We start from the raw sequence: 16,899 nt of genomic DNA on the forward strand, positions 1-16,899 counted from the left end.
AGAAAAACCCAGTGTCAAAATGCAATGCCAGGTTGCTACTATTCAGCTGTTTCAAACATGTCTGACTCTTCATGATTCCATTTGGGGTTTTCTTGGCAAAGATTCTGAAGTGGTTTGTCATTTCTTTCTCCAGCTCATTTTGTAGATGAAGAAACTGAGGCAAACAAAGTTAAGTGATTTGCCCAGGGTCACACAGAGAGGAAGTATCTGAGGCCAAATTTGAACTCAAGTCTTCCTAACTCCAGGGCCAATGCTCTATATACTGCACCACCTAGTTGCCTACAATCCCAGGTATAATCCATCAATTTTACAATTGACAAAAAAGCAATGGAATCTTTCCCTGGAAAGAATAAGGTTGGATCCTCTTTTTTGGGGGGGAGGCTAGGGGCAATTGGGAAAAAAAAATATCAGTCAAGCAGCCCTGTCTTCAATACAGACACTGTAAAACAAGAGAATTTGTATGTAAGACCTTTCTTCTATAGCCTTACAACAGACAAGGGATAGCATAGCACTGAGGGAGGTGTCAAAGGGTGACCTCCCAATAGGCCTGTCAATGCCAGTCTCCAACCCTAGAGAGTCTTCACAACCAGCTTCCTTTGCTTCTGCTTCCAGAGCACCTGGCACTGCCAGATTGAGGCACAAAGCTCAGCAGAACTGGCTCAGAACAAACTCATGTCAACTTGTGCAGGGCACTTGCTGCTGCCTGGCATTCCCTTCCTTGATCTCTCACTGACTGTCTAAAATTCTATTCAGAGGAGTTGTTCCAAATCTTCTGTTCTTCTTGAGTCTTCAGCCCCTTCCCTTCTCCTTCAGGCTTAACAGGCAATTTTGACCTATTTCATTCAATAGTTCTTAGGATTTGGAGCTGGAAGGTTGTCATTATTTTGTAGATGAGGCATTTGAGGCTTAGAAAGGTGGAGTGATTTGTCCAAAGTTACATAGATAGGCAACAAAACAGCAAGGTGGTGAGCCTAGGTTTTTTCATGCCAAATTGAATGTTCTTTTCATGAGGCCACATGATTTTTGATTAGAAGTTATCTTGCTTCAAGTCTTACCTCTCTATCTTTTCAACTAAATATATTTCTGTCTTTCTCATTTTCATCCTTTTCTCCAGTCTTAGATGAAGATGTTCCTCTTCTGAAAAAAAGTTCACCTTTTGAACCTGTCCACTCCCAGTGGCTGAAGCATCTGGTGACCGCTATTGAACCTTTCCTCTCCTCTCTTTCCCTGTCCCTCCTCTCTCTCTCTCTTTCTCTCTCTCTCTCTCTCTCTCTCTCTCTCTCTCTCTCTCTCTCTCTCTCTCTCTCTCTCTCTCTCTCTCTGTCTCTCTCTGTGTCTCTGTCTCTGTCTCTCTCTCTGTCTCTCTGTCTCTCTCTCTCTGTCTCTCTCTCTCTCTCTCTGTCTCTCTCTGTCTCTCTCTCTCTCTCTCTCTCTCTCTCTCTCTCTCTCTCTCTCTCTCTCTCTCTCTCCCCAACCTTTCCCTCTCTCCTGATCTTGCCTTTCAATCTTCAAACATGAAAACTTCCCTGGTCACCCCAACTTCTGCCAGGTTTTGTCCCAAAGAAGAGATTAGAAAATGTACCTCCTTCCCTTTTTTGCAGATGTGGGAAACTAAGAAAGCATACTTTTGGCCCTGGCTTATGTGTTGGTTGCTGCTGTTGGACTGTGGATCAAGAGCCACCTTCTACAAGAAGCTCATCCCCATCCCTTCAACTCCCTCTCAAAACACCTCATATTGAAGTGTTTTGTATTTATCATTGTTGTAGCTATCTATTCTTTATATTCTTAGATGTGTACTCCATGTCTTCCCAGATAGAAAGTAAACTCTCTGTTGGTAAGGATTATTTCACACTTTGTATTTGCACAAACTATGCTGAGCACATAGTCAATACTTAGTAAATATTTGTTGATCTTCCTTCTTTTTCTTCTTCCCTTCCTGCTTTGCTTTTCTTCATTCCTGCCTTTCCCTCCTTCTTTCCTTACTCCCTCCCTCCCATCCTTTCCCTGACTTCCTCATTTCCTTCCTTCCTTCCTCTTTCCCTCCCTCCCTTCTTCCTTCCTTCCTTCCTTCGTTCCTTCTTCCCTCCCTCCCTCCCTTCCTTCCTTCCTTCCTTCCTTCCTTCCTTCCTTCCTTCCTTCCTTCCTTCCTTCCTTCCTTCTTCCCTCCCTCCCTTCCTTCCTTTCTTTTTTCTTTGATACAAAGGATAGCTCTCTGGGGAAGGTAGGCAGGAGACAAATATGTAGAAATAAAGGTGGTATAAAAGCAAAGGATAATACACTTCAATAAACTCTAAAATCTGTCCTCTGAATTCTCTTATTTATTGTGTCCTTAAGTGCATACTACCTTATGTTGCTGTTTAAGCCTTTTGAGTCTTTGGAGTATACATTGTCTACCTCGATAGCTTTGAACTTTGTATAAGGCAGGGACTATGGTGCTTTTCTTTTATGGACTAAACACATAGATCTATAAAATAAAGGATAAACTCAAGACCCTGTCATTCAAAATCCTCTACAATTTAGTTACCACTTACCTTGCTGGTCTCACCTCATACTAATCTCCTTTATAAACCCTAGTTTCCACCACCCAGATTGAACTATTCTTCATCTACCATTCTCATAGAATCTCAGAGCTAGAAGCAGCCAGTGACTCCAAACTATACCCCCCCCAAACAAGCCTCTCTATAATGGCAGCGTCTCTATGACATCTCTACTTCAGTTCCTGCTTGAAGACCTACGATGAAATGGAACTCACTGTTTCCCAAAGCAGTCTATTTTACTTTTGAATAGCTCTAACTCTTTGGAAGGTTTTCCTGACTTCAAGTCTAAAAGTATCTCTTCATAAATCCTACCCACTGTTCCTAGTTCTACCCCTGGGGGCCAAAGAGAACATATCTAATTCTTCTGCCCAATAACTGCCCTTCAGATACTTGAAGGTGGCTATAATGAAATCCCCCCTTTCTTTTCTTCATGCCCTCAGTCTCTTCGAATGATGCCCATATGGTATTTGGGCATTTTGCCTTTCAAGGGTTGAATGTCTTTGTAAGTTCCCTAGAGGATTCACGTCTTTCCAAAATTTGTCTGCATCCTTCCAGCCATCTCCCATCTCTATGACTGTTCATAATGAGTCTCCATGTCTGGAATGGACTTTTCTCCCTTAACCCATTTCTGCATATTGGTTTCCTTCTCTGCCCACTTCAGCTACTGTCTTCAATGTGAAGCCTTCACTGTGGTTCCCCAATGGAAAGTGATATTCCCCTCACATTCTCTTGTATTATGGCTAAATTTCTATACGTTTTACCTGGTGGATTAAAGTTCCTTGGCATGAAAGTCTACATCATCTCTATCTTTGCATAACAAGTACCTGGCATAGTACCTTGCACATAACAGGCAAATAAGTGTTTGGCTGAATTGAATTAAATTGAATTTTTAATTGCCTTCCCCTGTAGCACAAAACATAATGTTAGTGTACAACAGGTGCTCGATAAATACTTCCTGAGTGACCTAGGAGTTCAAAAACAACGGTTCTAATCTCGAGTCCACTATTCTGGAAAACCATGGTAACTCCATTCAACTGCGTACAAAATGAACCTAGTTATCCTTGGCCCTGCCTACTTCATACAAAGGTGGTGAAGCAGACTCTTGAATTCTTTAGAGGAAGCGTGGTTAAATAAAAAGGTAATGACAACATCACTGTTACTACAGAGAGGTTAAATAACTTACGCAGAGACACTCCATAAATCTGAGTACTAAAACTAGAAGCAAAGGGAATCTGGGATAAGGGCATCGCCTGATCGTGACTAGAACAACTGCAAAAATGTTTTGAAATGGTTGATGTTCTAATTTGCCTTGTGAATCATTAGTAGGCAGGACATAGAGGAACATGCAGGGCTGAGGTCAGTGGCTGTCTAGGAAATTCTGAAGACTTTACTTATCTTCCTGCTGTGGCATTATTTTCTGCATAAAGCCTTTCCTGACACCCCTCCCCCAACTGCTAGCGCCTTCCTTCCCGAACTACCTTGTCTCAACTACTTTTTATATATTCATATTTATTCTCTTTATGCCTAATATATTCCTATATTAATACATGAATTATATTTATATAATTCATAAATACATTCATAAATTTATAAAATAAAAATTCATAATATAACATACAATATATTCATCGATTTATAAAATAAATATTCATAGATATAATATAAATATACAATATATTTATAAATTTGCAAAATAAATATTCATAAGTATAATATAATATATAGAATATATTCATTGTTATCTCCCTTCTTCAAATGAAAGTTGTCTGAGGACAAGGCATTCTTTGTCCTGGTCTTCCTGTACTAACACAGTGCCTGGCATATAGTAGGCACTTAATAAATGATTGAGAGACTCCCAGAGACCCCATCGATTTGGGAGTTGTGGTTTCTCAGAGTGCTGGAGAGGCTCTCTCACCCAGGGCTGCCTATCTCTAGGTCTACCCTAAGTATCATCTCAGACAGATATCAGCTTTTTCCATGTTTACAGATGCCCTGAGGAGGCTCGTTCATGGATTTATTTCCTATTTGGTTTCCTTTGAGATATCCTTTGGGAAAACAAGGGTAGGAACAGGGACTGGACCTATGATTGAATTCGTACAGGGAACTCTCAGATGAAGCAATTCCCTCTACTATTTATTGCAGGCTGGCACCTCCTCTCCAGGGTAGACACTCAGAAAGCTGCCTAGAGCACGCAGAGGCTATGACGTGCTCAGGGTCATATAGCCAGTAGATAGAAGAGGTGAGACTTCAATCCAGGCCTTCCTGACTTTAAGGTTAGCACTTTACCCACTATGCCACCACTAAGCTGCTTCTCCTGGGATAAGAAAGTTCCCCACTCCCTCCATTTTTTAGTCTCTTCATCTCAGTCCTCTCTATTCAAAATAAAAGGGATTCTAGAAGTCAAGAGTAGCCAAAGGGGAGCAGACAGGATCTAAGCTTAGCAGGGCTGGAGGTAGAAAATGAAAAAAAATAAGAAAAAAAATCTGGAATGATTTCTAGAATGGTTTTTGGAAAGTTTCAGTCCTGGTCATTGTCTCTTTATCTCTCATGTCCTAGCCATGACCACTGGACTCCCACCCTCCTTCCTCATCTATCCCATGTTTTGAGGAGGTGAAAGAGAATAAAAGGGGAGAGGAAGGAGAAAAGTGAGGAAGAAAGGAGAGAAGAGGGAAAGGAAAGAAGAAAAGAGATGAAAATGAGGGGAGAGAAAAGAAAGACAAATAAATTTAAAAAGCATTTAATAAGCACCTATTGCATGCAAAAAACTGTGTTTAACACTGAGTATACAAATAGAAAAGTGAAACAGCCCCTCCTTTCAAGGAACTCACTTTTTAATTGAGGAGATACACATGTGTATGTGTGTATGTATAGATATATATGTATGTGTGTATATATACATATACACGTATATATACACATACATACATACATACATATATATGGTTTCAGTTGCAAGTCGAATGGCAGGCCACAGTAGTTCTTAGAGGCCAGTAACAAGCCACATTGTAATATCCCCTTTTGTGTCAACTCCATTAGCAGGAAGGAAAGAAGAAGGAAGGGAAAAGAGGAAAAGGGAAAGCAAGGGAGAGGACACAAAAGGAGACCAAGGAAGGAAAGGAAAGAAGAGGGGATGAGAAAAGAGAATAGATGAAAAAAGAAAGAAGGAGGCAAGAAAGGGAAGAGGGAGGAATCCAAAAAAGAAGAGAGGAGGAAGGTGATGTGCAGGGAAGGGTTATGTCAGTTTTCACCAGCTGACAAATGGCGGAATCTAATTAAAGCCAGGGAAGGAGGAAACAAAGCTGAGCTTCTCTCTGTGTCTGTCTTTGTCTTTCTTCTTCTTCTTCTCCTTCTTCTTCTTCTTCTTCTCCTTCTTCTTCTTCTTCTCCTTCTTCTTCTTCTTCTTCTCCTTCTTCTTCTTCTTCTTCTTCTTCTTCTTCTTCTCCTTCTTCTTCTTCTTCTTCTTCTTCTTCTTCTTCTTCTTCTTCTTCTCCTTCTCCTCCTCTTTCTTCTTCTTCTTCTCCTTCTCCTCCTCTTCTTTCTTCTTCTTCTTCTTCTTCTTCTTCTTCTTCTTCTTCTTCTTCTTCTTCTCCTTCTCCTCCTCCTCTTTCTTCTTCTCTCTCTCAGTCTTTCTTCTCTCTCTTTCTTCTCTCTGTATCTTTCTTCTCTGTCTCTGTTTTTCTTCTCTCTCTCTTTGTTTCTCTCTCTCTCTCTCTCTCTGATTCTCTCTGTCTTTGTCTGTTTTTCCTCTCTCTGTCTTTCTGTTTCTGTCTCCTTTTTCTTCTCTCTGTCTCTCTGTGCATCTGTCTCTCTCTATCTCCATCTCTGTGTTTCTTTCTCTGTCTTTCTCTCTGTCTTTCTCTCTCTCTGTCTCTCTCTCACTCTGTCTCTCTCTCTCTCTCTCTCTGCTCTCTGTCTCTCTCTCTCTGTCTCTGTTTGTCTGTCTGTCTGTCTCTCTCTCCTCTAGTTCAAGCACTACAACGCAGGAAAGCAGAAGTAGATCCCACTTCCAAGAACAAATTTTTCTGGGTATTGCTTCATCCAATATTCCCCCCTTCCCGCTTTCCCCAACACAAGCATGGAACAGACACACAGAATGACACATATACACATTGCATGCCTGTTGTTCCCTTATATTTGATTTTTTTTTTTCAGACAGACTTAGATTGCAAAGAGAATATGTATGCCTTTGGTTTCTGAGATCATCCTTGCGAATCAGGTGGGCCACGGGCCACATGCAAACAGGCAGCCAGGCTGCCAGGCAGGAAAACAAAGATTAGAGCTAATCCCCTTGCTTTATAGATAGTCATCAAGAGAGCGGCCTTGGGTCTTAGGGGGAAAGATGCAAAGTCAGCTTCCATGATATCTATCCCCTCTGCATCTGCCCTGGGGAGCTCCAGCTAGAAAACATTATCTTTTCATGTTTTATCCTGAGAGGGTGCTGCCCTGATTTGCATTCCCACTCAAGGAAGCAGCCACAGCCCATCTCTCTAGACTCAGACATTTCAAAAAAACTAAAAATCAACTTAATTAAATAGCTTTAATTTTTTTTTTTTGCCCGGTAACAATCACACATTAATTAATACTCCATTAAGATGAATTCCTGGGGGCAGTCGAGGATGTTTATACCTAATGAGTTCATCTGTCATTGGTGTTATTGTAAAAGGTGGCAAACAGTGGCTGTAGCGCTCCAGGTTTCCTGTTAATCAGGAATGAAGGGCAATGTCAGGTTGGCAGGTTTCTTTTGCCTCCCTAGTGGGCCACTCCAGCCAAGAACATAACCCAAACCATGGTCACTTTAAAAAGGTGATCTCTCCCTCTCAACCCATCCAGAGAGCTCTTTATAACTGGATATGGCCTTGGGCAAGGGTCTTCTCTGGGACTCAGATCCCTCATCTGTAGAATGAGGGAATTGGTCTGGGTCTTGATGAGCTCTCTGGTCCCTTTCAGATCTAATAATCCATACCTTTTTTTTTTTTTTCGGTTTCCTCATCTTTATTTTTTAATGTTTATTTATAGTTTTCAACATTCACTTCCGTAAGTTTTAAATTTTCTCCCCTTTCCTCCCTTCCCACCTTCCCAAGACAGGATGCAATCTGATAGAGGCTCAACATGTACATTCCTATTAAACATATTTTTGCATCAGTCATTTTGTATAGAAGAATTAGAATGAATGGGAGGAATCATGAGAAAGAAAAACACATAACAAAACAAAACAAAAAAGGAAATAGTCAGCTTCGCTCTGTATTCAGACTCCATAGTTCATTCTCTGGATGTGGATGGCATTTTCCATCATGAGTCTTTTAATCCATAACTTTTCTAATCTATGATTTGATCCCATTTTGGTTTCCCACCACACACACACACACACACACACACACACACACACACATACACACATACATTCTATGACCCTAGCATTTAGCATACTCCTGGTCTCCTCCCCTGACTATCAGGGCATATATAACCTCATTTTAACATTGCCCTGAAGAAAACATCACTAGGAAAGTTAAATCTCTTATTTTAGAAAAGCAAAGGAAACTCCCCAAAATGTCCTACAAGACCAAAAGTGATCATCTTTGGAAAGCACAGGGTAACCAATTCAGAGGTCAAAAGGATATCAGAAGTCATGGGATTCTAAGATCATGAATCTGGATCCAGAAAGGATCTCAGCAGTCATCCAAGTCAACATCTTCATTTTACAGATGAGGAAACTGAGATCTACAGGGGCTAAGTGACTTGTTCAAATTGCACAAGTAGGAATAAGTAGCTGAAGAGAGATTTGAACCCAGACCCTCTAACTTCAAATTCACTTCTCTTTACACTGTATCCTACTCTATCTTCTTGACTCTTTTTATTAGCATAGATAATAAAGATTACACTATACCAAACTCTCTTGCCTGTATTAGTTAGAACAGAGAGCAGACAAAAGAAAAGTGGGAACTACTTTCTCTGCCTGGCATATCTTTTCTCTACAAGGATCTGCTCTAATACAGTGGATCTACTCCATCTTCTTTCTGAAGAACATTCCACCAGAGCAAAAGATCCCATGAATACTCTACCCTGTGCTTCCACTCTCCCCATAACCCTCCCCCTAACACACACACACACACACACACACACACACACACACACACACATCAATCTTACTAGAGTTGAAAGGGCAGAAGGACCCTGTATTTGATGAAGCCTCAATAAGAAAGACCACAAGTAAATTGTGAATCCATGGCATCCATGGCATGAACAGAAATATAGCTCTTAACAAGATATCTATGTCACATTAGAAATACAAATTGCAATAGACTAGCTCCTGATCCATCTGAGGACTCCCATGGCCCTATGGCTCCCATGGAGATCCAGTCCTCTATGTAACAGCTTGCTCTTCTATATGGGTGGCACAGTTGTATTCTCCTTCCCCCTTTCCCCTTCTTACCTCTTTGGTGTGCGTGTGAAAGGAGACAGACATGTCCAAGAGAAGCTTCCGCTGCTCCACTCGGCGCACGAAATCTTGGATTCGGACTTCCAGGTGCCGAGCTGCCTTGTAGATCTCCTCTGGGTCACATTCTCCAGTCTGTGCCAACTGTTCAGCTGCCTCTAGGAGCTTGTCTGCATTGGTGTATGTGTTCTGCAGGCAAAAAGTAGTACACAGTAACCACCAAGACCCCCAGACTGAAGCTGTCTCCCCAGTCTGCTTCCTACCCCAACACCCCCGGTGCAGAGATTCCCAGAGCTTCAGACAAGAAAGGTGGGAAAAGCACTGGCTGTACCCCAAAATTGGCAAAAGAAGAGGCACCTACCCACCTCGGAGCTCCCACACACCGTCTCTCAGTCAGCTAAGCAGCTTGCCTAGCTAATGAACACAACTGTGCACTTGCTATTTTTCTCATCCCTGGGATATCTCAGAGCATCTCTTGAAAGAAACACATGGACAGGCGGGAACCAGGATACCCTTGATCCATTCCCCTCCCCCATTAGGAAGCCCCATCACTGCGATCACATTTCAGGTTGGATCTCTAGGGTTAGAAATGCCTGCTCTGAAAGGACTGACTGAGTTCCTCTGGGGGAACCCCAGGAGCACAGTCACTGGGGTCAATTTCTTCTTTCTGTTTTCAAGTTTCCTACAATGTCTGGCTCTTATCTCTTTTGGATTTGAGCTGTATCTCTGTATGTAGGAGAGAGGTCAACAAATGCAGACTGCAAGAAGCATCCAGAGTCTGTGTGAGGAGAGGAAGGGATGGAGTCTAACTGTTTGCAGAAACTTTGAACAAGCAGCCCATGATATTGCCTCTCTCACACCATGTCTCCACCCTCTGCTTTGGCCACATGACAGCCATTCTCTAGAGCAGCAACAGATACCACAAAATCTCAACTTTCTGCCACAGTGGTGGGAAAGTTAAGCTATTGAGAACACTAGGTAACCTGAAAGTCATTTATATTGGTCTTTTGAAATGATTATGTGACTTTTCCCTAGTGGGTTTCCCTGTTTTTGCTAATATTGGCTCAGGCTAAAATTTAAAAAAAGGAGTTTCATTCCCTGAGCACGTAGTGACTTACAATTGGGTGGGAAGGTGGCCCAGATATACACTTCCTAACCTTGTTAGCACCTTTCAGATGGTAAACTGCCAATAAATATCGGTTGATTGGTAGATGCTGACGATGAGTTCAGGTTAGCAGAGAAGCCAGTCTCTGATATGAAAATGGAAAGCAGAATGTGGATAATTAAGTCAACTTTAACGTACTTTACTTTGTCCATGAACAGCCTAAAATTCTCATGGTTCAGAGGTGTCATCAACTGTGACAACTGGAAGGAATCTTAGAGGTCTTCAGAGCAAAGAATCCTAGATGTCTATAGAGGTATAAGGGACTTCAGAGATTCCATAGTCCAAATCCCTCATTTTACAACTAAGAACACTAGGCACAGAGAGACTAAATGACTTGTTAAGTCATAGATGCAGTAAGTGATAGAATCAGGATTTGAACTCCGGTCTTCTTCCTTCCAAGTTGTGTTTTTTCTATTATCACCGTTGTCATCATCATCATCATCGCTATCATTTAAAAAATAGATTTGAAGTCTGTAAAGAACTTTAAGAATATTAACTCATTTCATCCTTACAACAATCATGGAGGTAAGTGCTATTATTATCTGTTTTGTTGATCAGTCAATTTTTCAGTCATGTCTGACTCTCCAAGACCCCATTTGGGGTTTTTGTGGCAAAGATACTAGAGTGGGTGCCATTTCCTTCTCTAGATCATTTTGTAGATGAGGAAACTGAGGCAAAGAGGGTTTAGTGACTTGCCCAAGATCACACAGTTAGCATCTGAGGCCAGATTTGAACTCGGGAAGATGAGTCTTCCTGACTCCAGGTCCAGTGCTCTATTTACTGTATCATCTAGCTGCCCACACCCCCATTTTATGTATGAGAAAATTGAAGTACATAGAGTTTAAATGGCCTGTCCAGGGTTACACAGCTAGTAAGTATTCAAGGCTGGATTTGAACTCGTCTGCCTGACTCTAGGACCCATTGTCCTATCCATTGTCCAGTATCCATTGGGTCACCTAGCTGACTTTCACACCATGCTGCTTCTCAAAGCAATCTAATTCAACTCACTGGAAAGTGTTCCTAATTTTCCCACTAGTCCTCCAGAGCCCCAAGCTGGCTCTCATTCTAGGGGGCCTCTGGAGGAGTGTACTATTTCACATGAGGAAATTAATTCCCAAAGACATAGAATGTATGGCCCAAGATCACATAGTCAATGGCTGTGCCTGGTATTATCTCTTGACTCCCAATTCACTGCCTCTTTTACATAATAATAAAATAGCCAGTGTTTCAATAGCACTTTATGGTTTGCAAAGCTCTTCACATAAGTTATTTCATTTGATCCTCAGAACAACCCTGAGAAGTTGGCACTATTATCCCTATTTTACAAATGGAGAAATTGAGGTTATATGCAAGTTAAGAGGCTCATCTAGCGTCAAACATCTAAGAAGTACCCACTGTGCTACTTGCCTGCCATCATATTCATGATGTTATCACTTGTCAGGGTATCCAACCTCAGATACCACTAATCAACATATTTTCTGAGGCAAGTCCCAACTTTGGCACTTGGCCCCCAGGACTATGTTAATGTAGGGCTTTTAGGAGATAGAACAAACCCACAGGAAATATATCTTTACTATTTCCAGAGACCATAAGAGATGCCTTTAGAGACTCTAGATTCTGAAGGACATAGTCTAGAAACTTCCAAGTAAAAGCTTATCCTCTTTCAAGACTACTTTGACTCCTATGAAGACTGGCTTTTTGGGTAACAATTGATTATTTTGAGGTACTATTTAAAGGATTCCAGTTAGTTCTCACTGCTCTGAAATCTCTCATTCTCCTCCTAAATCTCAAATTTTATTATTAGAGAGTAATTCTTTTAAGTTAAGGCACTGTTTTAGCCAGGCAGTGTCTCTGAAAATGCCATATTTACCTATTTATCAGCCTTTAATACTTTAGCATGAATTAGATTACCAGACTGTTACTTAGGCGACAATCAGCTATACCACTGAGGAAACGGAGGAAGAATGTTAAAAGTACTAAGCAATGATTTGTTACAAGGTTCTCCCCTCCCTTTTCTCTCAGTTAATTGAGGAGAGTCTACGAGGAAATGAAGGCTAGCAATAATGATGCCAAAAATAGGGCCATTTTAACACTTTTTTGAATGTACAGAAAAGAAGGAAATTAAAGAGGATACATGCATGGATAAGTAGGATAATTTTGAAAATAATTTCTTGTGTACTTTTTAAAAAAGCAAGTGAAATGACATGGAAATTCACAGTTACATATAGAATCTGCTTTTTGTGTTTTGCTGTTACATATGTGTGTATGTATAGAGATGCTTTTTTAAAAATGGTATTTAAATTCAGAATTTTTAAAAAGAGAATATTTGAGCATTGCCCCTACCACCTGACATGATCCTGAGCCATTGGCTTAGAGAACATCAACTAATTTCATTATAAGCCTGTAAGATAATCTTAGTATGTTTGATCCTTCTCCTTTTGGAGCAGGATTCATCTCTGCCCTCATGTTGCTAATAGCACCAACCCTGCATGGGTAAAGAGGCCTTGAAATACAGATGGCTCCCAGCAATCCTTGGGCAAACAAGCATCTTTCAGGCTGCTATCTCTCAAAACTACTGGATTGTTCGTAATTCCTTCAGTGTCTCCTAGAAAATGGTCTCATAGAATTTGGATCTGAGAGTAGCTTAGGGAGATCCCCTAGTACAACTTCTTCATTTTGCAGATGAGGAAACCAAAGATTAGAGAGAAGTGATTTGCCCCAAATTATATACATTGTAAATGGCACAGTTGGTGTTTGAATCCAGGTCTTCTAACCTCAACTCCAGCAGCGTACCATATTCCTGGTCTAGTCTTCTGAGTACAACACAATTATGTTCCCCCTCCCAGCACTGTAGAATGACTTCAGGTAAAATACACTTATTGGACTTAATTACATCTCATCATCCCTTCTTGCTACCTCTTGCTTATTTTTCATGGGTGATTGGGATCACCATTTTAGGAAGGTCCTTAGTCACATTTCAATTCCTCTGGACACTCTCAGGCATCCTCCTCCTTCTCCTTACCTGCTACAGATGAGGAGGCCAATTCTTTAGGGCAGGTTGGGTTTGAGGTGCCAATGAGACATCTAGGTAGAGATGGTTAGCAGTGAGTTGGACAGGAACCTAAGCAAGACCCTGTGAGCAGGGATACAGATTTGGCCATCATCTATATAGGAGTGTAATTGAAGCCTTAGGAGTGAATGAAATCATTCCACTGGAGACCTATTATAAAGATCTCCAAAATCAGAGGGCGAAAGAATCTAGCTGGGGATAGATGCTGCTGGGCATAAGGAATCTGTTAACTTTCCATATCTGGAATGTTTGTTATATAACAAAGAGAGAGAAGATATGGAGAAAGAAGAGGACCCAGGGAAAGAATAGAAGTTTGAGTGTTAACTGACATAGAGAGTTCTGAACCTTAAATAAATCCTGAGTTTGGAAGAGCCTCCCCCAAGAATCATCTGGTCCCACTGTCCATATGGACTAGTATCTCTGTCTATCTCTCTCATCTGTTTCTCTCTGTTCTTTCTCTCTCTCACTCTCTCTCCTCTCTTTCTCTCCCTCTCTCTTTCTCCCCTCCCCTCCCTTCCCCTTCTCTCTTTCTCATCTATCTCTCCTCTCTGTCATCTCCTCTCCTCTCCTCTTCTCTCCTCTTCACACACACACACACATACACTTCCAGAAAATTGTAGTAACCAAACCGACACAGATAATTCTATCTCCTATCCTTAACAGCCCCCACAGATTCAGCCTGCTAAAGTGTTTTGGTAATTGGTCCTGATGTCTAACTAGAGACCCCTCCCTGCTGCAATCCTTGGCCCTCTGCTTTTTGTTTTGTGCTTGGTAGAGATATAGAGCATTCCAGAATGACATGTCTCTACAATGCACAAGCTTCCTGTCAACACGAGCCTGCCTCTACTTCCCCTTGTCAATCCCCCTCTTCTATGAGGAATGATGGAAGATGCATTTTGAGGTCTCAGGTATGGGAGAGGTAACTGATTATTTGGGAGCTCATTAGTGAATTAAAAACTCATGCAAATGAGTATCCATTATTCTCTGGTCAAGTGCACAGGTACTTAGTGTAACATAACCATTAAGTCTATTTGTACCTCTCTTTCTCCCTCTGAGGGCAAGTGGCCAAGTTCTCAAGTCCCTTATTTATAAGAATCTGATTCCTGGGGTCAACAGTGGGGAGGGGGAGCAGAAAGAGTGAGGGGCTGGAAGAATTCCAAAAGGCAGTAACAATGGGGTTACGTGGGCTACTAGTGGCTGGGGCAATGAGAAAAATGCTCCCTTGCATAGGTATATGAACTTCCATTCTGGTAACTAAGTTATTCTGTGAGACTGGGGGCTACATTTAGGAAAACTAGGGACTGTCCAAAACAGACATTTTTCAGATAGTCCAGCTGACCCAACTGGGACAAAGGGACGTTGAAGAGAATAGTCACTCAGGTCAGGGGAGTATTATAGAGGAAGGCAGGCATTGCCTAAGGACTTAAAAAATTAAATGGATGGCATCCAAGTTATATACAAAATCTAATGCAAATGAGGATCTAATATGCTTGGGCCAAAGGATCAGTCCCTTGGTATATATTTAGCTAGCAATGGGCCTTGCTGGAGGTTGTTTGGACTTTGATTTCTCTAAGGAATAGAATAGGTCTCCAAGAAGGACCTGGCCATGCTTCATTTAATTCCTTGCTTCTTGACCATTGTGTTGCCAGCCACCTTGCCATGTCCAAACTACCCTCTGCCCCACCTCCCTCTCTAGGGAGAGGGAGCACAATCAAATGAATACTACCATTACTCAAGGAAAGGGTGGGCCAGTTTACTACTCCACTATAGCTTCCTTCAACATCTCTGGAACTTTCCAGATGCGTATATCTCTTTCTTGGCCACTGATCCCTTTCATGGGTTGTCTCCTATTAGAATGTAAGGGCCCTGAGGTCAGATTCTGTCTTTACCTTTGTATTTGTATCTCTAGTCCTTGCCATGCAATAAAGGCTTAATACATTTAAAAAAAATAATTCATTCAGGGAATCAATAAGTCTTCTAAATTTAATATTGAGTATTTTAAAATTCAGTTGAGGTATTGAAGGCTCCTAACCACTCAGTACAGACCCAGTGTTGGTTTCTTATCAGCTTTTCTCCTTCTTAATCTCTCGCAAGAAAAGAGAAAGGTTGACTGCTTCTCGGTTTGGGGGTACCATATTCTAAAGCTTCTTATTCAGGGTCTGTTGCCTATCCAGAAATATCCTGGCTCAGAGGAGAGACCCTTTCTTCCATCTTCCATGAACTGGAGATAGGACAACCACCATGCTAAACAAGCTGAGGAAGGTGAAATAAAACAAAAGGTCTCAAGGGCATTCATTTGCATCTCTGAAGACCATCCAGGCCAGTGTGTGTCTAGCACACACTAGATGCTTAATAAATGCTTGATGAATAGCTGATGAATATGTTCTTGCTTCACATTCAGGAAAGTCTTTAAGCTCATTCTCTATGTGATTTATTATTGCACCAATGGAACTGTGAGCTCTTTAAAAGAAGAGGTCGTGGTCTTCCAACTCATTTATATTGGGAGTTCTTAGTCTGGGATTCTTGGACCTTCTAATGGGGTCCCTGGATAAATTTTAGGGGGTGGGACAACATTTTAAAAGGATATTTTGAAATTTTGAACCTCAATGTCCTACCTTCCTAAACTCAATATTTTTCTCTCTAAATGTGCTCTTCCCTCTGACCTCAGTATTTCCACCTATGAAACTATCGATTAGTCAGTCAATAAACATTTATTGTTCTAGCACTAGGGAAAGCACTAGGAAAACAAAGAAAGGCAAAAGACACTAATTTCATCTGTGAATATAATGAACACACAAAAATATAAAATCAACTATGTCTTAACAGTTTATTTTCATTGTTTTAGTCATTTCCAGTCATGTCTGACTCCATGACCCTTTTTGAGGTTTTCTTGACAAAGAGCTAGAGTAGTTTGTCATTTCCTTATCCAACTCATTTTACAGATAAGGAAACTGAGGCAAACAGGGTTAAGTGACTTGCTCAGGGCCACAAAGCTAGTAAGTGTTTGAGGCCAGATTTGAACTCAGGATTTCCTGACTCCAGGCCCAGAGCTCTATTCACTGTGCCACCTAGCTTCTCCTCTTAACAGTTACTGACTAGCTAGTGACACCAGAGTCACTTTGCAATCAGCCATCAATGTGATATCAGATCTTTCTGATAAGAACAAAGGTGAAAATCAATACGAAATGAGAACATAAAGATAAAAAGACATTGTACCATTGCAACAGCTCCCACCAGACCTATTTTAAAGTCCCTACAATTAGATGACAAAAGATGTCTTACTGGGGATAGATGTTGCTGGGCACAAAGAACTTCTTAACTTTCTCTATCTGGAATATAGAATTAAAAATTAACTGTTCTACTTCTGTAATAAGAAACCTTGGCCTATCACTTAGGAAATGGGAAAAAAAATATATTACAAAATACTATGGGATATTACTGCATTGTAAGAAATGATGAACATGAAGCTTACGCAGAAACCTAAGAAGATTTACAAGAACTGATGAAGACTGAAATAAACAGAACCAGGAAAGCAGTATATACAATGGCTACAACAATGTAGATGGAAAAGAAAACGAAAGGACAGCGAGAATCTTGCATAATAAAAATAACCCAGAGTTGAAACAATGTATCTCCCTCCATTCTCTGGGGAACTCTGTTATGGAATGTTACATATGCTGTCAGACTTGTCTGA

At 41.1% G+C, this 16,899-nt stretch overlaps 1 protein-coding gene across 6 annotated transcripts in view; it reads right to left on the reverse strand.

Annotated features, from left to right (window-relative positions):
• Positions 1-16,899, reverse strand: part of KALRN (kalirin RhoGEF kinase) — a 963,226-nt gene that overhangs the window by 434,626 nt on the left and 511,701 nt on the right. For all 6 annotated transcript variants that reach the window (XM_072616710.1, XM_072616706.1, XM_072616705.1 and 3 more), the window contains exon 11: positions 8,968-9,159. In XM_072616710.1, the coding sequence (XP_072472811.1) occupies positions 8,968-9,159 (192 nt within the window). The remainder of the gene's footprint in view (positions 1-8,967; positions 9,160-16,899) is intronic.

This window comes from Notamacropus eugenii, chromosome 5, assembly GCF_028372415.1.
Source record: "Notamacropus eugenii isolate mMacEug1 chromosome 5, mMacEug1.pri_v2, whole genome shotgun sequence".
NCBI classification, from domain to species: Eukaryota; Metazoa; Chordata; class Mammalia; order Diprotodontia; family Macropodidae; genus Notamacropus; species Notamacropus eugenii.